The sequence below is a fragment of the Orcinus orca genome, chromosome 4 (assembly GCF_937001465.1).
Source record: "Orcinus orca chromosome 4, mOrcOrc1.1, whole genome shotgun sequence".
NCBI lineage: Eukaryota > Metazoa > Chordata > Mammalia > Artiodactyla > Delphinidae > Orcinus > Orcinus orca.
The window spans coordinates 71,131,328-71,154,787 of record NC_064562.1 but is presented as its reverse complement, the minus strand read 5'-3'; the positions used below and the strand labels follow the sequence as shown (position 1 = coordinate 71,154,787).

The window sequence follows — 23,460 nt, the reverse complement described above, 5'->3', positions numbered from 1 at the left end:
CAATGTAAATCATATGCAAGTCTTTATAGAATTTTTCTTTTGTCATTATTTGTTTAGGATTGATATTAATATTGATACTTACATGTACAGAGATCCTAAGAAAGAATAAAAAGCTATAGTCACAACTCTTAAATGTAAACATCAAAGATGATTTAGCAAATAAATGAACAATGTTTCCTGACGCTTAAATTTAAAATCTATCCATAAATTTCTTTCTCCCTAATTAAGGTTAAGCAAATGATTTATTATTCTATTTGTTTTCCTACACTAAAAAACTCCACATCCATTAACACTATAACAATACGAAATGTAATTTTACTTAGAGACCTCATAAAACTTTGCCTTTCACCTACTCTAAGAAGAAGAAAATTGTAGCTGCAGAATATCATGAAAAATATGAAAGAAACTCAGGCATATGCTAAATAAAGTAATAACTTCTTATAAATGTACAGGTAAGAGTTCTGCCAATGTGCATTGGTTGGGACTCAGTTTTGTTCATTTTAAATAATTAAGTTTCAAAGCTCATCAGTCTTTCCATATGCAGATTATTTTCTACAATTTTTTTTTTCTATTCAGAACCAATTTAAAATTACTGGCATGCCTGGAAATTTAAAAAAAAAAAAAAAAAGCGAGAATATACTTGAAATTTGCCTCCAGAAACTGATAAAGCAACATAAAGAGCAACTAGGCACTTTCATTTTAAGACATTCAATTAACTTAATCCAAATAGATAATAATTTACAAAATCGTACAAAAAAGCCTGAAAAAACAAAAGCTGTGATAGTTTTAACTAATAATTTTTTTTCTTTTGTTTTGTTTTGTTTTTTTGCGGTACACGGGCCTCACTGTTGTGGCCTCTCCCGTTGCGGAGCACAGGCTCCGGACGCGCAGGCTCAGCGGCCATGGCTCACAGGCCTAGCCGCTCCGTGGCATGTGGGACCTTCCCGGACCGGGACACGAACCCGTGTCCCCTGTATCGGCAGGCGAACTCTCAACCACTGCGCCACTAGGGAAGCCCCTAACAATGTTTTTGATGTAACAAATTACAAAATAATTAAACTGTAAGGTCGAATAATGTACACACACACGAAGAAGCACAACAGTATTTTAAGAAGAAATCAGACAGGATTATTTAAAACATAGAAATTATGACCAAATGTGAATGTTGTCAAAATTAGGATAATTTCATCTGAAAAGCGAAATTGCTTTTGGGTTCTTGAAGTGTCAGGAAGAATTGATATTAGTATTGAGAAGAGATCAGTTTTCTATTAATAATATTACATATAAAACTCTCCTGATTTTTGAAAACTAATACCATTTCACTTAATTACATTATTTATTTAATCATTTATGAGCACCTGTTATATGTTAGAACCATACTAGTCAGTGAGAATTCAGTCATGGATAAAACATGCATAATCTCTGCCCTCAAGGAGTTTATAGCATAGTGGAGGAAATAAATAAGAAAGCAAATAACGACATACTTGCATGACAGGGATGAGTGTTTCACAGCACTGAAGAGAAGCACCTATCTCAGATTTGATGATTCAAAGACAGCTTCTTGAAAGAAATCATCTTAGCTGGGAAATAAAGACCAAGCAGGAGCTAACCAAACAAAAAGTGGAGGTAATGGGGGCCTACGGGATGTCTCCCGTGTGGGGTCCCATGCTATCAGCCAGTGTAATGACATCTTTTAATGTAGATCAGCAAATGATTTGAGAATTAGGAAGATGTAACTGTTTTGTTTGATAAAACTGTAAAGTTTGGAATTTTCTAAGACGAATACCTATTTGTAAAAAGATACCTTTCAAGAATTTCCGTCATTTTTCATTCACTCACTCTTCCAACAAATAATTATCAAGTTATCTCTACATGCAGGTGCATTTCTTGGCAAGAAACAATAGTAACATTCCTGCACTTGATGGAACTTACATTCTCAGGGAGGAACAAAAAAGATAGACAAAGTAAGTTATATAGTGCTATAAAGCACTATGTGCCGTGGAAAAAAATAAAACTGGAAAGTGGGATAAGAAAGGCCACAATGAGGGCCCTGTGTGTGAGCGCAGGTGCGTGTGTACTAGCATAAGCACACAATTATAAACAGGATGGTTAGGAAACACTTCTGAAAAGATATGTAGGCAAAAGGCATTTATTACGCCAAGGTAGGGAGACACATGGAAGTTTGGGAGAAGACGGTTCTAGGCAGAAGTAACAGCAAGTAGAAAAGTCCTGAGACTGGTACATATCTGGAAAGTTCAATGATTAGCAAGGAGGCAAGTTCATCTGGTAAAGAGAGTAAATGAGAAAGTACTGGGAGATGAGGTCAGCCAAAGAAGTGGTAAAGGTCCGGATCCTGTAGGTCTGTGTCATTTACTCTGAGCGAGATGGGGAGTCATGAGAGTTTTGAGCAGGGAAGTGATATCATTTGATGTATTTTAAAGAGATCCCTGTGGCTGCTTTGTGGAAAATAAACTGTGGAAGTCTGAAGGGTAAACAAAGGGATTCATTAGGAGACTATTACAATAATTTAATTATGAAATAACAAAGATTTGAATCAAAATGTTAGCAATGGAACGGGTGGGAAACAACAGAATTATAGATTCATTTAGGTGTAGAATAGTTAGGATTTAGTGATGGTTGGATGTAGGATGTGAGGGTGAAAAAGCATCAAAAAGGACTCCAAGATTATGTCAACTCTCAAACATTACCTGGTAGTATCTGATTGTAAACACAGACTCTTTGTCCAGGTTGCTTCTTTTCCTTAAGATTTTATGGGCCAAGAATCTTGTTATTAAAGTCAGATACTTAAGATGGAGGCATCCTTTCTGTAACACTTCCCTTTCCTTCTAGGCAAGCCACCTCGGTGCATTTGAGCCTATAGCTGTCCACATGAATTCCCCACATCTTTCCTGCATCTGAGAACAGAAGGCAGAAATGAGACACACAAAATCGATAGCCCCTGAATCACCAAAGGGACAAACAAGATAGTTATTTTATTTAAAAAATATATAAAAGAGATGGCAATAAAGATGAGTGAAATTTAACTCTCTCACTTGTTTCTAATGGAACACACTCATAACAAACCAAAATACAAAGAGATTATGAATTTACTTCTACACAGTGGGATGAGCAAGGGAAAGATGGAGCAATGACAGCTACTCAGAACAATATATGAAGGTCAGAAAGCAAAATAGAGTTTTCATGCTTAGAGAGTAAATCATGGTGATTGCAGTCTTTCTGACTGGGCAGGTCTTTTGCCTTGTTTCAGCTAGTAGAAAGCAATAAATGTGATGATGTGTAATTTTTCTTGGAAACCTGACTTCAACAAAGAGACAAACTGCAGTTTGAAAACCATATGGAGAAAAGCCCAGTTATCCCAACCAAGGCCTTTCTAAATAAGCCAGTTTGCTGATCTTCAGATGTATAACACAGCTCAGACAAAACCAACAGAGTCACTGTGGTAGGCAGAATAATGGTCCTTCAAAGACATCCATGTCCTAATTCCCAGAATCTCTGAATATGTCACATTACATGGCAAAGGGAAATTAAAGTTGCAGATGGAATTAAGGTTGCTCATCAGCAAATAAGGAGATTATCCCGGGTTATCTGAGTTTGTCTAATGTAATCACAAGGGTACATGAAAGTGAAGAGGGAGGCAGGGCAAGGCAATGTAAGAGGGACTTGAGTCACCATTGCTGGATTTGAAGTTGGAGAGAGGGGCTCACAAGCCGAAGAACGCAGGTATCCTCTAGAAGCTGGGAAGACAAGGAAATCAATTCTTTCCTAGAGCCCCCCCAAAGAAAACAGCCTTGCAGACCTTGATTTTAGCCTAATGAGACCCTTGTTGAACTCTGATATAAAGTATAATTATCAGAGATAATTATATCGAATGATAATAAATTTGTGTTGTTTAAGCCACTAAGTTTGCTTTAACTTGCTACAATAGCCATAGAAAACTAATACAGTTACCTACCCAACATGCAGCTGACTATATACATGGATGAATAAGCAAGCCAAGGCAAGATGGAACACCTAGCAGTTATAGACTCTTGAGCAAAAATAAATGGTTATTATTTTAAGTTACTGAGTTTGGGGGTGGTTTGCTACATAGCACATTGCCAAGCGTGCTTGTGGAATAAAATGTCAAAACTTTTTTTTTTTTTAAGTGAGAAGAGAAAAGGCCCTAGAGTAGAACTTTGAGGAATAAAAATGTACAAATTGATGGAAAAAATAAAATAATTTACAAAATAAAATGCAAAAGAAGATATATTTTAAGGGAGGGCTGGGTATTCCAAGAACAAAAAAATTTTATTCATAAAGACACTTGAAATACTAATAGACAAACTTTCACAAAACTTTTACCAATTAGAACAAAGGACACTGCACATGGGCAACAAAACAGAGTTTTAATCCTCAAATCCATCTATCATTTTTTGTGCCACAGTTTTAGAGTTTTGATGGGATTGACTCTACATCTGGGTCCGTGGTGAGGACCCTGCAGAGGTCCCTAGGGAAGCCCATGGGGAATGAGCCAGCTGGTCTATCCCCGACCCCTCGTCACAGCGATGGGTTCCATAGTATCCCTCTCTCAATCTGGCCCTTGTGCTTGAAGTCTAGGGCTGTTAGTTGATAAATTGAGGAAGAGAAGTTTTCTTTCCTTCTGGTATGATGTGCTATAAATGTATGACGTCTGGAATCGCTCTAGCCATTTTGCTACCTTGAAAGAATTCCATCAAAACAGATCCAGAGGGCTTCCCTGGTGGCGCAATGGTTGAGAGTCCGCCTGCCGATGCAGGGGACACGGGTTCGTGCCCCGGTTTGGGAAGATCCCACATGCTGCGGAGAGGCTGGGCCCGTGAGCCATGGCCGCTGAGCCTGCGCGTCTGGAGCCTGTGCTCCGCAACGGGAGAGGCCACAACAGTGAGAGGCCCGCGTACCGGTATTAAAAAAAAAAAAAACAGACCCAGAAGAGGGTAAGCTCTAAAAATCTCAGAGAAATGAAGTCAGATCCGTGATCAAACTGTTTCTGAAACTGGTGCTTTTCAATGATAAATATGTTCCCTGCATTGCTTAAGTACATTCTAGTTGAATTTATCTTATTTGCAGCATTTTGGCTGCTGTAGAGTCATACAACTATGAATTTAAATCTATAATCTATTAAAATAGGTGATACTGTGTAAAATAGGGATACAACTTACATATTTCAATGAGCTGGTGTGAGGAATAAGTAAGATAATGGGTGATACCTTTGGTTGTTCATATTTTAGAAAATATTGTGTAAGAGAAAAGAATTCTTGTATATGATAATTAAAACACCAAAGCCATGGCTGGATTAGATGAAATCTGACATACCTTGAATTTCTCAAAACAAAAGGCCAGGGTTCGATGAAGGTGAGGAATGCAAGGGCTATTTAATAGTTATTTGGGAAAGAAGACCAGATTCAGGGATAAAAGGCAAACTCTGTCTCTATTTCCAATTTCACCAAAATGATTTTAGATATTTTGCTAAGAAATTTAGTTAACATATCTCTATAAAACTAGAACTTGGCACATAGTGATACATGTTTTTGCTACAATCATCATTATTATTATCAGCTTCTTTAAAATAAGTTTAAGGAGCATTTAATTAAGAATTTAAAATAGATTCTGATTAAATATGAAAAAAAACCTATTCATATTAATAAGACAAAAACAAATAAAATTAAGGGAGGGTAGATTGCTGTTAAACCAGAGTCTAGTTGTACCACTGATGTGACTTGCTAAATAATCAATAGTTGTTTTTCAAGACAGTACAGCTAGTCCTTTTAAAAGTTCATACTTTTGAGTTGAAGAACCTCATCTCACATGGAAGTAATTGCAGAAGCCTTCGAGGGATTTTCTAAACACTTAATAGTAGAACATTTATTTTCTCTGCTGACTTGTAATAACCAAGTTCGTGAATACTATCTCCACCAAAAGCAGCACAGTGACATACAGTGTTAGATTTTTTTCTGTAAGGAAAATGTAACGGTAGGACTAGAAATAGTTGTAGTGCTTTAGAAAGTAGAGAAAAAAGTCAGACTACCTGACATGATCCTTTACCAATTATGTAAGTGTGTGATTGCATAGATTCAGGATGCAACCCACTAATATTTCCAGTCCAAGTCCCTGGAAAAATAGACTTAAGTCCTGTGAAAAACTGAATGTTTAGCTCCCTCTGAGAGTACCAATATTAGCATCTTACTGGAAAATGTGTAAAATGATTCATTTAATCTTTGAGTCCTTTTATCCTCAGACGTAAATTTTAAATGTGTAAAATGGACCAAAACAAAAAAAAATAGAGGAGTCCCTCCCCCCAGCCTTATCCAGTTTCACTTTTCACGGTTTCAGATACCCCCAGTCAACATCAGTCCAAAAATATTAAATGGAAAATCCGAGAAATAAACAATTCATAAGTTTTATTTTTTTAAAACTGAACTACTTTTATTTTTTATTATTATTATTTTATCTCTGCATCCCAGTTCTTTTATTTTTTAATTATTATTTACATCTTTATTGGAGTATAATTGCTTTACAATGGTGTGTTAGTTTCTGCTTTATAACAAAGTGAATCAGTTATACATATACATATGTTCCCATATCTCTTCCCTCTTGCATCTCCCTCCCTCCCACCCTCCCTATCCCACCCCTCTAAGTGGTCACAAAGCACTGAGCCGTTCTCCCTGTGCTATGCGGTTCCTTCCCACTAGCTATCTATTTTACGTTTGGTAGTGTATATACGTCCATGCCACTCTCTCGCTTTGTCACAGCTTACACTTCCCCCTCCCCATATCCTCAAGTTCATTCTCTAGTAGGTCTGTGTCTTTATTCCCGTCTTACCCTTAGGTTCTTTATGACATTTTTTTTCTTAGATTCCATATATATGTGTTAGGATACGGTATTTGTCTTTCTCTTTCTGACTTACGTCACTCTGTATGACAGACTCTAGGTCCATCCACCTCACTACAAATAACTCAATTTTGTTTCCTTTTATGGCTGAGTAATATTCCATTGTATATATGTGCAATGTCTTCTTTATCCATTCATCTGATGAAGGACACTTAGGTTGTTTCCATGTCCTGGCTACTGTAAATAGAGCTGCAATGAACATTTTGGTACATGACTCTTTTTGAATTATGGTTTTTTCAGGGTATATGCCCAGTAGTGGGATTGCTGGGTCATATGGTAGTTCTATTTGTAGTTTTTTAAGAAACCTCTATACTGCTCCCCATAGTGGCTGTACCAATTCACATTCCCACCAGCAGTGCAAGAGTGTTCCCTTTTCTCCACATCTTCTCCAGCATTTATTGTTTCTAGATATTTTGATGATGGCCATTCTGACCGGTGTGAGGTGATATCTCATTGTAGTTTTGATTTGCATCTCTAATGATTAATGATGTTGAGCATTCTTTCATGTGTGTGTTGGCAATCTGTGTATCTTCTTTGGAGAAATGTCTATTTAGGTCTTCTGCCCATTTTTGGATTGGGTTGTTTGTTTTTTTGATATTGAGCTGCATGAGCTGCTTGTAAATTTTAGAGATTAATCCTTTGTCAGTTGCTTCATTTGCAAATATTTTCTGACATTTTGAGGTTTGTCTTTTAGTCTTGTTTATGGTTTCCTTTGGTGTGCAAAAGCTTTTAAGTTTCATTAGGTCCTATTTGTTTATTTTTGTTTTTATTTCAATTTCTATAGGAGGTGGGTCAAAAAGGATCTTGCTGTGATTTATGTCATAGAGTGTTCTGCCTATGTTTTCCTCTAAGAGTTTGATAGTTTCTGGCCTTACATTTAGGTCTTTAATCCATTTTGAGCTAATTTTTGTGTATGGTGTTAGAGAGTGATCTAATCTCATACTTTTACATGTACCTGTCCGGTTTTCCCAGCACCACTTATTGAAGAGGCTGTCCTTTCTCCAATGTACATTCCTGCCTCCTTTATCAAAGATAAGGTGACCATATGTGCATAGTTTATCTCTGGGCTTTCTATCCTGTTCCATTGATCTCTATTTCTGTTTTTGTGCGAGTACCATTCTGTCTAGATTACTGTAGCTTTGTAGTATAGTTTGAAGTCAGGGAGCTTTATTCTTCCAGCTCCGTTTTTCTTTCTCAATATTGCTTTGGCTATTTGGGGTCTTTTGTGTTTCTATACAAATTGTGAAATTTTTTGTTCTAGTTCTGTGAAAAATGCCAGTGGTAGTTTGATAGGGATTGCGTTGAATCTGTTAGATTGCTTTGGGTAGTAGAGTCATTTTCACAATGTTGATTCTTTCAATCCAAGAACATGGTATGTTTCTCCACCTATTTGTATCATCTTTAATTTCTTTCATCAGCCTCTTATAATTTTCTGCATACAGGTCTTTTGTCTCCTTAGGTAGGTTTATTCCTAGATATTTTATTCTTTTTGTTGCAGTGGTAAATGGGAGTGTTTGCTTAATTTCACTTTCAGATTTTTCATCATTAGTGTATAGGAATGCCAGAGATTTCTGTGCATTAATTTTGTATCCTGCTAGTTTATCAAATTCATTGATTAGCTCTAGTAGTTTTCTTGTAGCATCTTTAGGATTCTCTATGTATAGTATCATGTCATCTACAAACAATGACAGCTTTACTTCTTTTCTGATTTGGATTCCTTTTATTTCCTTTTCTTCTCTGATTGCTGTAGGTAATACTTCCAAAACTATGTTAAATAAGAGTGGTGAGAGTGGGCAACCTTGTCTTTTTCCTGATCTTAGTGGAAATGCTTTCAGTTTTTCACCATTGAGGACAATGTTGGCTGTGGTTTTGTCATATATGGCCTTTATTATGTTCAGGAAAGTTCCCTCTATGCCTACTTTCTGCAAGATTTTTATCATAAATGGGTGATGAATTTTGTCAAAAGCTTTCTCTGCATCTATTGAGATGATCATATGGTTTTTCTCCTTCAATTTGTTAATATGGTGTATCACGTTGATTGATTTGCATATATTGAAGAATCATTGCATTACTGGAATAAACCCCACTTGATCATGGTGTATGATCCTTTTAATGTGCTGTTGGATTCTGTTTGCTAGAATTTTGTTGAGGATTTTTGCATCCATGTTCATCAGTGATATTGGCCTGTAGTTTTCTTTCTTTGTGACATCCTTGTCTGGTTTTGGTATCAGGATGATGGTGGCCTCGTAGAATGAGTTTGGGAGTGTTCCTCACTCTGCTATATTTTGGAAGAGTTTGAGAAGAATAGGTGTTAGCTCTTCTCTAAATGTTTGATAGAATTCGCCTGTGAAGCCATCTGCTCCTGGGCTTTTGTTTATTGGAAGATTTTTAATCACAGTTTCAATTTCAGTGCTTGTGATTGGTCTGTTCATATTTTCTATTTCTTCCTATTTCAGCCTTAGCAGGTTGTGCATTTCTAAGAATTTGTCCATTTCTTCCAGGTTGTCTATTTTATTGGCATAGAGCTGCTTGTAGTAATCTCTCATGATCTTTTGTATTTCTGCAGTCTCAGTTGTTACTTCTCCTTTTTCATTTCTAATTCTAATGATTTGAGTCTTCTCCCTTTTTTCTTGATGAGTCTGGCTAATGGTTTATCAATTTTGTTTATCTTCTCAAAGAACCAGCTTTTAGTTTTATTGATCTTTGCTATCATATCCTTCATTTCTTTTTCATTTATTTCTGATCTGATTTTCATGATTTCTTTCCTTCTGCTAACTTGGGTTTTTTGTTCTTCTTTCTCTAATTGCTTTAGGTGAAAGGTTAGGTTGTTTATTCGAGATGTTTCCTGTTTCTTAAGGTAGGATTGTATTGCTATAAACTTCCTTCTTAGAACTGCTTTTGCTGCATCCCATAGGCTTTGGGTCATCGTGTCTCCATTGTCATTTGTTTCTAGGTATTTTTTGATTTCTTCAGTGATCACTTCGTTATTAAGTAGTGTATTGTTTAGCCTCCATGTTTTTGTATTTTTTCAGATCTTTTCCTGTAATTGACATCTAGTCTCATAGCATTGTGGTCAGAAAAGATATTTGATACGATTTCAATTTTCTTAAATTTACCAAGGCTTGATTTGTGACCCAAGATATGATCTATCCTGGAGAATGTTCCATGAGCACTTGAGAAAAATGTGTATTCTGTTGCTTTTGGATGGAATGTCCTATAAATATCAATTAAGTCCATCTTTTTTAATGTATCATTTAAAGCTTGTGTTTCCTTATTTATTTCCATTTTGGATGATCTGTCCATTGGTGAAAGTGGGGTGTTAAAGTCCCGTACTATGAATGTGTTACTGTCAATTTCCTCTTTTATGGCTGCTAGTATTTGCCTTATGTATTGAGGTGCTCCTATGTTGGGTGCATAAATATTCACAATTGTTATATCTTCTTCTTGGATCGATCCCTTGATCATTATGTAGTGTCCTTCTTTGTCTCTTCTCATAGTCTTTATTTTAAAGTCTATTTTGTCTGATATGAGAATTGCTACTCCAGCTTTCTTTTGGTTTTCATTTGCATGGAATATCTTTTTCCATACCTTCACTTTCAGTCTGTATGTTTCCCTAGGTCTGAAGTGGGTCTCTTGTAGACAGCATATATATGGGTCTTGTTTTTCTATCCATTCAGCCAGTCTGTGTCTTTTGGTGGGAGCATTTAGTCCATTTAATTTAAGGTCATTATTGATATGTATGTTCCTATTCCCATTTTCTTAATTGTTTTGGGTTCGTTATTGTAGGTCTTTTCCTTCTCTTGTGTTTCTTGCCTAGAGAAGTTCCTTTAGCATTTGTTGTAAAGCTGGTTTGGTGGTGCTGAACTCTCTCAGCTTTTGCTTGTCTGTAAAGGTTTTAATTTCTCCATTAAATCTGAATGAGATCCTTGTTGGGTAGAGTATTCTTGGTTGTAGTTTCTTCTCCTTCATCACTTTAAATATGTCCTGCCAGTCCCTTCTGGCTTGCAGAGTTTCTGCTGAAAGATCAGCTGTTAACCTTATGGGGATTCCCTTGTGTGTTATTTGTTGTTTTTCCCTTGCTGCTCTTAATATGTTTTCTTTGTATTTAATTTTTGACAGTTTGATTACTATGTGTCTTGGCGTGTTTCTCCTTGGATTTATGCTGTATGGGACTCTCGGTGCTTCCTGGACTTGATTAACTATTTCCTTTCCCATATTAGGGAAGTTTTCAACTATAATCTCTTCAAGTATTTTCTCAGTCCCTTTCTTTTTCTCTTCTTCTTCTCGGACCCCTATAATTCGAATGTTGGTGTGTTTAATGTTGTCCCAGAGGTCTCTGAGACTGTCCTCAGTTCTTTTCATTCTTTTTTCTTTATTCTGCTCTGCAGTAGTTATTTCCACTGTTCTATCTTCCAGGTCACTTATCCATTCTTCTGCCTCAGTTATTCTGCTATTGATCCCTTCTAGAGTATTTTTAATTTCATTTATTGTGTTGTTCATCATTGCTTGTTTCCTCTTTAGTTCTTCTAGGTCCTTGTTAAATGTTTCTTGCATTTTGTCCATTCTATTTCCAAGATTTTGGATCATCTTTACTATCATTATTCTGAATTCTTTTTCAGGTAGACCGCCTATTTCCTCCTCATTTGTTAGGTCTGGTGGGTTTTTATCTCACTCCTTCATCTGCTGTGTGTTTTTGTGTCTTCTCATTTTGATTATCTTACTGTGTTTGGGGTCTCCTTTTTGAAGGCTGCAAGTTCATGGTTCCCATTGTTTTTGGTGTCTGTCTCTCGTGGTTAAAGTAGGTTCAGTAGGTTTTGTAGGCTTCCTGGTGGAGGGGACTAGTGCCTGTGTTCTGGTGGATAAGGCTGGATCTTGTCTTTCTGGTGGGCACATCCATGTCTGGTGGTGTGTTTTGGGATGTCTGTGGCCTTATTATGGTTTTAGGCAGCCTGTCTGCTAATGGGTGGGGTTGTGTTCCTGTCTTGCTAGTTGTTTGGCATAGGGTGTCCAGCACTGTAGCTTGTTGGTCATTGAGTGAAGCTGGGTGTTGCTGTTGAGATGGAGCTCTCTGGGAGATTTTTGCCATTTGATATTACATGGAGCTGGGAGGTCTCTTGTGGACCAGTGTCCTGAAGTTGGGTCTCCCTCCTCAGAGGCACAGCACTGACTCCTGGCTGCAGCACCAACAGCCTTTCATCCACATGGCTCAGACCAGGTATGTGGGGAGTTTCTTGCCTTTGGGGAGCGTTCAGTGGGTGTTCTGTAGGAGTTGTTCCACATGTAGATGTATATCTGATGTATTTGTGGGGAGGAAAGTGATCTCCGTGTCTTATTCTTCCGCCATCTTCCCCCTCTCCTGAACTACTTTTAAAGGCAAATGTTCAGGGGTGTGAAGAGAGGCAACCGTCAAGAAAGAAACACTTGAAGAAATGGCTTCCAACAGAAGACCCACAAGACTTAAAAGGAAATACAACTCGGTCACCTAGTGGAAAGGCTGTAATGTGTGTGAGGGCTATCCTTTGTTGTGCATGACACTCAGGTCCAGCGCGGTGATGCCTCTGCCTCAGACGAGCGCTGACAAGTGACTCGCGGTGTGTACACCATTCCCACGGCCCCCAGGAACTTCCTCCTCCTGGCTCCCCACCCCCATAGGCCCCGCCCACGAGCCAAGCATAAGTTTTAAATTGCCTATTGTTCTGAGTAATGTGATAAAATCTCACATTGACCCGCTCCATCCCACTTAGGATCCCCAACCATCAACATCCTCTGCTCCTGGCATCCAAAAATCCACTTCTTCATGGCTCAATGATCCAGGACCACCTGAAGCAGATGATCTTCCTTCTGACAAATCATCAGAATGTCAATAGCAGCCTAGCACTATGTCACAATGCCAAGGTCATTCATTTTATGTCATCAGATAGGCATTTTATCAACTCACATCGTCACAAGAAGAAGAAAGGTGAGTACAGTACAAAAAGATATTTTGAGAGAAAGAGACCACATTGACATAAATTTTATTACAGTATATTGTTACAATTGTTCTATTTTATTATTAGTTATCATTGTTAATTCCTTGCTGTGCCTAACTTATGTATATATTAATATATAGGGAAAAACATAGTATATGTGTATAGCACAGGTCACCAGCCCCGTTCACAGACCTCTACTGGTCCGCAACCTGTTAGGAACTGAGCCACACAGCAGGAGGTGAGTGGCAGGCGAGCCAGCAAAGCTTCATCTGCCAGTCCCCATCACTCACATTACTGCCTGAACCATTGCTCACATTACCGCTCACACCTCCCCTCCACCGTCCATGGAAAAACTGTCTTCCACAAAACCAGTCCCTGGTGCCAAAAAGGTAGGGACCGCTGATGTATAGGGTTCCATACTATCCAAGGTTTCAGGCATCCACTGGGGGTCTTGGAATGTACCCCCTGCAGATAAGTGATATTTTCTATTTGCATACGCAATCCTACGATCAATTCCCAACAAACTAGGAGGAGTTTTAGCACTACTACTCTCAATCCTTGTTCTAATATTCATCCCAATACTACACACATCTAAACAACGAAGCGTAATATTCCGACCCTTCAGCCAACTCTTATTCTGAGTACTAGTCGCAGATCTCCTAACTCTAACATGAATTGGAGGCCAACCTGTAGAACACCCATACATAATTGTAGGCCAAATAGCAACCATCTTATATTTTCTCTTAATCCTAGTGTTAATACCAGTAACTAGTCTTATTGAAAATAAACTCCTAAAGTGAAGAGTCTTTGTAGTATAACAAAATACCCTGGCCTTGTAAACCGGAAAAGGAGAAACCCACACTGCTAAACTGCTACCACCATTCCCATTACTACCAATAACTTAAAAACACTACTAATTTACTCTCTACAAAGGTTTTTTTCTGAAATAGAACTATTTCTTTCTATATGTATAGTGTATAAAGGGTTAATTAAGTATAAGTAATAACAAGTAAAGTCTTATTAATATGAGTATACTGTTGATGACAGAAATTATAACTTGAAAGGTTAGTAATTTATAGGATAATGAAAGTTTTCATCTTCAAATGTCATTTACTGTTTTATTAGGGAAAAATAAAGATTGTTTAAAAAATAGACACCCTCTAAATTCATATACTTTAAATACATAGATGTAATTAAAGCAGAGAAACTGCACTGTTTGGAATAATATTGTATTTGGTTCTCTACCACAAGCCTAAGGGAAATCATTGCTCGAATTGTAGTTTAAGCATCGGTTTGCAGTACAGGTCATATCCTCAGGCCTTTTAGGCTTGAAGATTCAATAATCTAGGCTCTTTTTTCTTACTAATGGAAGAAAATTTGTAAAAAGTGAGATCAAAAAGCCAGCACTGCAAGCATACTTTGTTTAATGGAAAACATTTCACATCTTCAAACACATTCTTCAAGCTAGATGCTTGTTTTGACAAAGAAGATATTGGTGTTTGTGTGCCAAGCTACAAATAGGTAATTTGCTCTGACTGAATTCCAATAATGTATTAAATGGACTGTCAAATATTAATAAAATTAGATATAACAGAATAAATTAAAATTATCCCAATAGTCAAATAATCTCAAGATAATTTTTGTCACTTCATTTTGTGTTAATATATCATTCAATAATAGGTCATTATCAGCAAAGATTGATCACTCTGGTATTGATGTTCACCAAACAAGGCATGACTATTGAAATAGATGTAAGGGCAGTTACAAAATGGTGTATCATCTATTTTTAATAGATGCAACTGTATATCCTAAGTGGATTTGAATAAATGCCTCTACAGACATGTATGTGTGATAAAGGAAGCAAAATACAGAGAAAAACAATGTGAAGTCAACAAGTCAATCCATATCATCATCCAAAGATAATGAATTTGATGCTATTGCTGCTGCGCTTAATACTCTGTCATTAGTTCTCTTCTAACTGTTTTATTTTATTAAACTTTATTCTTCAATTCGTTAATTCTTTAGCAAGAAAATAAAAACTTCTAAGGTTGGAGTAGGATGGAGTACTTCAGCTGCTTTTGTATCTTTCAGAATGCTCAGTAGCATATGATGAATGCAGAAGGTGCTGAATAAATACTTGATGTTTGAATGAATGGCAGTCAATTTCAGGAAAATCACATGAACAAATCATTTCGACATGCTGTACAAAAAACATTTCAGTATTCTAAGTAAACTTCATTTAGAACCTAATAGAGGACTCATGGATATGCTTGATTTAAACATGATTTCACATCTGTATTATGCTACATCTAAAGAGCACACTAAGAAGCTTTACATGATGCCAGGTCACTGGGAATGCTTTCAGAACTTTGTTCTCAAGGACTAGAGAGCAACAGCACTTCAGAGTGAGGTTTTAAACAACTTGATATTCTATGCATATCAATTTACAATAGGCATCTTTACACAAATAAGTTCACAGCATACATGCCAATGAGATGAATGATTGAACAGTTCAAATGCTGAGTGAGTTGCTCTGATTCTGAACTGAACCACATGATGGTTCACACTTGAAATGGATTTTTGACCACATTTCTGTTAAATAGGGAGTGAGTTTGCAACCAGAATTACATAAAAGAGCAGAGTTTAAAACTAGCTTCCAGGTGAGCAGTAGGCAGAATAGAGTACCCACATTAGAAAGAAAGAAAATAGTATTAACAAAATCATTGCTGGCGCAAAAACAGAAATCAGCAGGTAAAGAGCTTTTGAGAAAAGCAACATCAAGCAAACCTGATTAAGCGTTGTCACCATTTCCCTAGAGAGAAGGGACAGGAAACAAATATCATAACCTCCTGCAAGTGTAATTTTTCTCAAAATGTGGGCTAAACACACCATGCAGCAGAATCACTGACTGTGTGTGTGTGTGTGTGTGTGTGTGTGTGTGTGTGAAAATATGCAGATTCTCGGGCCCTCCCTTGGATATAATGAACCATAAATGCAGAGTGTGCAGCTCATGAGTAAGTAACTCATAAACACACTATAGATTGAAAACACTATGTATTGCTCTTAAATAGCACCGTAATCATTATACAAAATTCCTCTCTGGAATGAGTTCAGTCAATTGCAGTGAATCCTTTTGTCAAGATTAGAGTGTCTAAAGAAACAGATATTAAGAAAGTAGGAAGGCCAGCTAAGCAGTAGACCTTAAACAATAATGTCTGATTTCAGAGTTCCAGAAAACCTAAACTTATAAATTACAATTAAGGCTCTGTGTCTGGATCCTGAATTTAAAAGAGAGGCGCTTGGGAGAGGCACTCAACAGAAATAAGAAAACAAAACCTTAGCATGTAATTATTTGAAGAATTACAAAAAATTTAGAAACACGTTACACATCTCACCAGTAACTGAAATTATAACATTAATTCAAATAATAGAGAAACAATTGAACTCATTATTTTAGGTAATATTTTAAGAAGCACAGGTTCCAGGCATTATTGTGATCCCCAGGGGAAGATTCCAGAAAAATAGATAAGAAAGCAAATAGTTACACTGCCTGTGCTCCAGGTTACCTTAGAGAGGCAAGCCCAAACTGGAGAGCAGAGCAAACTTTCTTATGGAAGCAGAGATTTAAGCAGATCTGAAGACTGAGCTATCTAGGACAATGATGTAAGAAATAGGCTTCAGGCAGAGGAAACAGCAATATTTACTAGTGATTCAGAGCACAGTAGCTCTAGAGTAAGAATTTCATGGTTTGGATTCCTATTCCCTCACTTACTAGATTTGTGACCTTGGGAAAATCACTTCAGATCTTTAAACTTCAGTTTCTTCATCCTAAAAATGGGAATAATAATAATATTATGTCATGAAGATATTGCTAGAATCAAATAAGAAAATGCAAGTAAAGTTCTTCGCATAGCAATGTGCACACACTAAGTGCTGAAACATGCTAGCCATCATAGTCTCTGTTATTGGTACCACAGTAGGTAGAAAGGAAAAAGAAGAAGGAACAGAAGTCCCTGAAGTCTCTTTTAGAAACCAGAGAAGTCTCTAGAAAGATTCTTGTCAGTAAACCAGACAAGTATTTTGAGGATTTCTAAAAATATTCCACCCCATCTGCTAATCCTTATTAAATACACTAGAGATGAATTATGGAGAAATTCATCAGATTAGTGTCTCATTTTTGAACTGTTTTCAAAACAGCAAATGGCATAGGAAAAGCTCAGAACTTGTGCCTCACTTAAGCCAAGTTTTGATGTGGATGGGCAGCTTCAACTGGCAAAATTAAAAGATTTTTGTTGGTAGTATGAGGCCAATGTACAGATATTCATGATATATAATTAAACAAAACATTTGTCTCTAGATATATTTCCTTAGAAACTTCAATAATTAACAAATTAATATTTGTCCACAAACAAAAATGATGTAGCTAACGAAATTTGTATTTTTCCAAATACATTTTGATGAAAATGAAAATTATGACTATTTTCTATACACAAAGTATTTTCCCCCTTTTTGCTCTTACTTTGATGCTGTTATTCTCTTGTTTCTTTATGTTATTGCTGTGGATATTTTATTGAATTGAAAAACTTCAATGCCAATATAAAACTCAGTGTTTTAAGAAATCATTGAAGATAGAGTCACCACTGGAAAATGAAATCTCAGTTTACTCCTCCAAACTTGAAGCAGTTGCTTTTGTTACCTGTAGCATCACTGATTCTATATATTATTTTTCACTTTTGAATTTTTTTCTTTTTATTTTACTTCACCAATGAGTTTGTCTATATAATACTCATAAAGTCTAAAAGCTATTTATCTCATAGTTTCTTCTATGAACTCACACTATTTGGAATACTACTGAAAAGTTTCTTAAATACTACTATAGTAACATTTATCAATACCTTATTATGTGCTAAGCATTACTCTATTTTATAGATATTAACTCATTTAATTCTCACAACCATCCAATGTTATAGATACTATTTTTTTTTCCATTTTACAAGTGGATAAACTGAGATTCTGGAAGGTTTCAGTAACTTACCATGTCACATAGCTAGTAAGTGGCAGAGAGAGCATGGAAAACAGAAAGTCTGGCTTCACAGTCTAGATCTTTAACCAACACACTAATTTGCTGCTCTGTGTAACAGATTAAACGTGCGCACACACACGCACACAGTTTCTACTCTGTGTATTTTATTTTGAAGACAATGAAATTATATTAGGTACACTGTGTAGGGAAATTGGAAAAGAACTGAAAATGTGACCTACAGTTTTATTGAGTTTTTTTCCTTTTTTATAAAATAAAATTTGGGTATACTGAATGAAAATCACTATATTAGGGCTTTAAATTGAATAAAGAATGCCCACAGATTGGGTAGTCAAAGGATCTGGGTCTCTGTCCCTGGGTGAATTAGTGTGTAAAGTGCAGTGGACGTAAGACAGTTATAAGCAGCACATTAGATGGCCAAAAGCAATATAAGTGGATCTACAAAACATTTTGATTGTGGTGAAAAATTTAGTAGTCAGAATGAGATATTTAACATAACGATTACATGAAATTAAAAACACATGCATCCAATGCTAAATAAACTTTTAATAAGAATACCTATGAATAGAAATAAACAATTAATCCATGAAAAGGCTGCTGTTTAGGAAAATGGATTTGGGATAAAAGCAGTACATAAGAAAATATATAAACCAGGTGAGGACCTTGCATAGCTCAAAGATGGTAATGTGCCATGAGTTAAGGCATATTATTAACTCAACTCACATCATCTGAAATACAAAGAAAATACAGAATGAAGGAAAGAAAGAATAAAGGAAAGAAAGAAGGAAGAAAGGAAAGAAAGAAGGAAGAAAGGAAAGAAAGAAGGAAGAAAGGGGGAAGGGAGGAAGAAAAAGAGAAAGATAGATAGGATGAACAAACCTTAATTACTTGAAAAAACAGATTTTTTCAAAATAATGGAGATAACTTGCTTAACAATTTTATGTAGAAATTTTCATTCAAATTCGAACAAATTCATTGGATATCATAGTTTGAATATGGTGGCAAATCTGAAGATTTTTCAGTAGCTTCAATTTGAGATTCCGAAATAGCAATGCTACTAATGGCAGCAGCAACTGCAATAAAGTGCCTGCCATTTATTGCTTGACAGCTGCAGTGGCAATGTTTCGCTTCATCAGGCCAGATCTCTGGTAGAGTACTGGGCATTTCTCCTGAAACTTGCCTCTAATCTTTGAATCTATTTTTCTCAATGATTGTATAAGCCACTTAATACCTTTTATTAAAGGGCTTTTCTGTTTAAACCAGAGGAAATTTTGTTTGCAACTAAGAAAATAGACATTAAAACCAAAAAATGTTCCCCAAAGAGAAGTGTCGCAGGCAACAGTCTTTTAAAGGAATGGGGATTTGGACCAGTGGTTTGACTGGTTGAATTTCATTGTAGCAAGAACCTATGTAGTTTTAAAGGATGGTAATCTAACAACACGGGGCATATGTCTTATCACCTCTGGTCACCTCAAATAAAGTGATTCTTGAGGATAATATTTTTGGTGACCAAATTCCATCTGTTTTAGTACCATAAAAGCATGAGAAATATAAGAAATATAGGAAGGATAGCCTGTGTCTAACTGCACTGCAGAATTTAAAGAAACAAAATTAGCTTCTCAAAGTTTAAATTATCTGCTCAAGTCATATTTAGATGATCAGAGAGTCTCCATGCTGTATCTCACGTCCTCTTAACGGTGAAAAGGATGACAGAACTGCACATCAAAAACAAGTATTATCCCACAGAATTCCTGAACTGCTAAAATGATTGACTTTATTGTCTTGTCTTATGAGAAAATGAGGCCACTGACTGGAAAAAAAGAGTGAAACCCTGAGCATTGGAATGTGGATATGTAGGAGAATACAGATGATTCAAAATATTCTCAACTTCTAAATCTTATTGAGTCTCTCCTGCTACCATTAAGCTGTCCCACACTTCACTGAAGCTGTTCCTTCATGTCTTCAATACCTTATCTAAGATCATTAACTGATAGAAGGAAGTACTTGTCTTCCTGCTCAAACTTATTACTCCATTTGAACTCAAGATCCCAACATCCTCTTGGCAGCCAACTACCTGGTCAATACTGGAGACAAGAAGCTCCTTGAATATGAGTCTCACAAGATCCTGTAACTTAAATCTTCAAAAGCACAGGAAATATGTGTGAAAATGGATTCTATGTGTTCCTTACAGAGAAGCGAGAAACAATTTCATTCAAGCTGGTATAAATGCATGATTAGAGATTCTGGATTCAATGTCATTCTCCAGGTAGCTATCACAAGTGCTAAATGCTTCTTCAATTAGTTGACCAAAATCTGGACTGAAAGGTGGGCTAAGTTTTTAAATAAAGTTCAGATACTGGGAATTCCTTGTTTTAATGTAGAAGAAGGGATTAAATGACCTACTGAAATAGGAATGTTAAAGTGGATTTATTTTCCAAGACCTATGAAACTATCCACTAATTACATCTTCAGAAAGAACCCAGAAGACAATTTCATTACCATAATGATGAGAAATAAATTGATGAGGACAGTGCCACTTTTATAAATAAAATCTCTAAAATTTCTGTTCTCTATACTTGAGAACACAGAGGTTGAAGATGCAGTGAAATGATTTCTTGATTTCTTTAGGGTTCAGGTATGGCAGAGGCCAAGTAGTAGCACTTTACCACTAGAAGGAAAGTGGGAACAGATTTCATAATAGGCAGCAGATGTGAATGGAAAAAGTCTAGTACGATGGCATTTAGCGACTGAAATAATGGGCCATTTGATCTGTACCACGAATGATATGAAGGTCTGAGAAATACAAATCAAAATTTAGTGACCTAGTTAGTCATGGTCTCTCACGAATTCCTAGACCTGATTTAGTCTACTTACCCTATAACCCCTAAATAAGAAGAGAAAGTTGACTGTCCTTAAGAAGGACTGTGCAATAGTAACATACGTTAACATTATACATTTTCCTTCTCAGTTTATCTGAGACGAATCTCTGGCCATTTCTAGGTAAGTGGGAGGGGGGGTGTTACCGCCCAGATTATAAAATGTAGATTTCTGGATCTAAATTTATATTTACAAACTAGGGTATAGAATATAGATTCCACAAATTATAGAAAACTGCCTCTGAGCTAACACTAATCCAAGTGAATCCGGAATACCAAGAAACCCTGATCTGAGTGGAGGCTATGATGGTAATGTGATGAATGAGATTTTGTCCTGAGCCCATATTACAACTGGCACATTCAATTCTTTGATTATTTCACCAGGTTACTGGTGTATATTTGGAAGACTTTCTCTTCAACTTTCTCTTCAACTTCTCTTTGTCTCTGAGGCTCATGCAGTAAAAGCTGTAAAACTGTAGTAATGACCAAACTAAAGCATCTCCCTCCTGCCAAAAGAGTAAACACACACCTTTAGTGGATCCATGGGGGGAATGCAGCAATTAGTGTCACCATAAAAAATAAAGGAATAAAGAGTGGGGATTACCAACATGCCGATTTAAATTACCTGTTTAATCTGTATAGAAGACAAACTAATCCTGGCAAACAACAATACATTTAATCAAGTGGTGATTACAAATACAGCCAATAAGTTCTCTCCACTGAAGAAAATCAACAAGGACTCTCAGAATGACTGTAGTAATAATCTAGCAAGTGACAATGAACATTTTTTTTAACATCTCAATCAATAGAGACCAACAGAAAACATTTGTTGCCCTCTTCTCAGGAACAACTATGTACTTTTACCATCTCAATTCAGCATTCTCTTAAATTTCCAACTCTACAGCATAATTTAGTCTCAGGAACCCTGATCATCTCCACATCCTGTGAGACATCATGCTGGACAACTACATGAATGGCATCAAATTGAAAGTACTTGATGAAATGGGATTATCATGTCCCCCAGACACCTTTGGAAGAACCAAGAAATAAAACCCTTCGAAATACAGTAATCACATTTCTTAGTGATATTTCTGATAGTCTGGGACAGGTTGGGACATTCCCTCCAAAGTGTTTGTTGCACTTTGCTACTCATATCATGTTAATCAAGTGCTCTGAGGAAAAAGTCCAAGAGTCTAAGACTATTTCAAAACAATTAAAATTTGGTCTATTTCAGCTCAGAATTAAGATTCTGTACCTTTGCAAATTAAAGTGTTAATACTTTTGGTTTTTCAGTTAGAATGAGCTTATTCTTTCTAGGGATAAAATATACCTTTGCATATATTAAAAGAGCTTTATGATTTAATTCTTGATAAAGTATGCCTAGTGCAAAATTATTTTAAAGTAAAAATTTTTAAAATATGTTTATAGAAGAGCATCATAAATGCACACTCTTTTGTAAGCAGTTAATGAAACATTTAAAGTAACTGCTTCAATGGGATTTTTAATTTTCATCCTATGTTGATATATCACCCTCCATCTATCCATCTATCTAGCAGATATATACTTTTAGACGCCCTAAAATAATAAAACAGAAGAACAACAGGAGAGAACAACAGAAGCATTGTCATGTAAATAATCTAAATGCTTTTCTCTATAAAGAAAAATTACTAAATGTACATCAATTTTTTAAAACAAGGCACTGCATAGAAAGACAAAATCACTAGAAAACTGGAGGAGCCCAATGAATTTTATTCCTTTTCTAAGTTTGAGTTTAATAAAGCACGGCTTGTATATCCATTATTTTATCCACTTTGCAATTTGACTATTAGAGTTCTTTATGTGATTATTCACATTTCCGTGAGATGTTACGGAAAAACCCGAATGAATCTTTTGGCCAACGCAGTATTTTCCTATCACTTTCCCCTTCTCACACTGTTCTTTTACCTTTTTGTCTTTTTTAATACATCTTTATTGCAGTATAATTGCTTCACAATACTGTGTTAGTTTCTCTTGTACAACAAAGTGAATCAGCCATATGCATACATATCCCCTCCCTCTTAAGCCTCCCTCCCACCATCCCTAACCTACCCCTCTAGGTCGTCGCAAAGCATCAAGCTGATCTCCCTGTGCTATATTGCTGCTTCCCACTAGCTATCTATTTTACATTTGGTAGTGTATATATATTTCGATGCTACTCTCACTTTGCCCCAGCTTCCCCCTCCCCCCACCCTGTGTCCACAAGTCCATTTGTAAATTACTTTTTTTTCCTCAGTTTCCCCCTTCATATGTGTTTATATTTCTTGACCATGATAATCCCCGCAATAACTCTGTAATTCTTTCCTTGTCAACCTAAGTACTTATGCTGCATTTTACAAGGCCCATAAATTCCAACTAATTATAGTATTTAGCTTTTCTTAAAACTTCATCTTTTGACTTGACTATTAAATTACATGCAAAAATAGTATCATTTGAATTCAGGCAACTCGCAAAAGCAAGATGCTAGACTCCATAATGATTTAATAGCTGGAAAAATGTCTTAAATGCTGTATAAACATCCATAAATTAATCATTTAATCACTATCCTCAGCACGAAGTCATTATTTCCTTTTATAGACTGAGCCAGGGTTACCTAATCAGTTTCAGTTTC

The 23,460-nt window shown here is 36.3% G+C and overlaps 1 protein-coding gene across 13 annotated transcripts in view; it reads right to left on the bottom strand.

Annotated features, from left to right (window-relative positions):
- The window catches only part of EPHA5 (EPH receptor A5), a 330,528-nt gene that overhangs the window by 155,715 nt on the left and 151,353 nt on the right, over positions 1–23,460 (bottom strand). Inside the window, exon 6 of one of the 13 annotated variants that reach the window (XM_033425569.2) lies at positions 12,576–16,724. The exons of the other annotated variants lie outside the window; for them this stretch is intronic. Coding sequence (XP_033281460.1) covers positions 16,720–16,724 — 5 coding nt within the window. The 3' untranslated portion in view covers positions 12,576–16,719. Of the gene's footprint in view, positions 1–12,575; positions 16,725–23,460 lie in introns of those variants that run through there. 13 annotated transcript variants of the gene reach the window in all.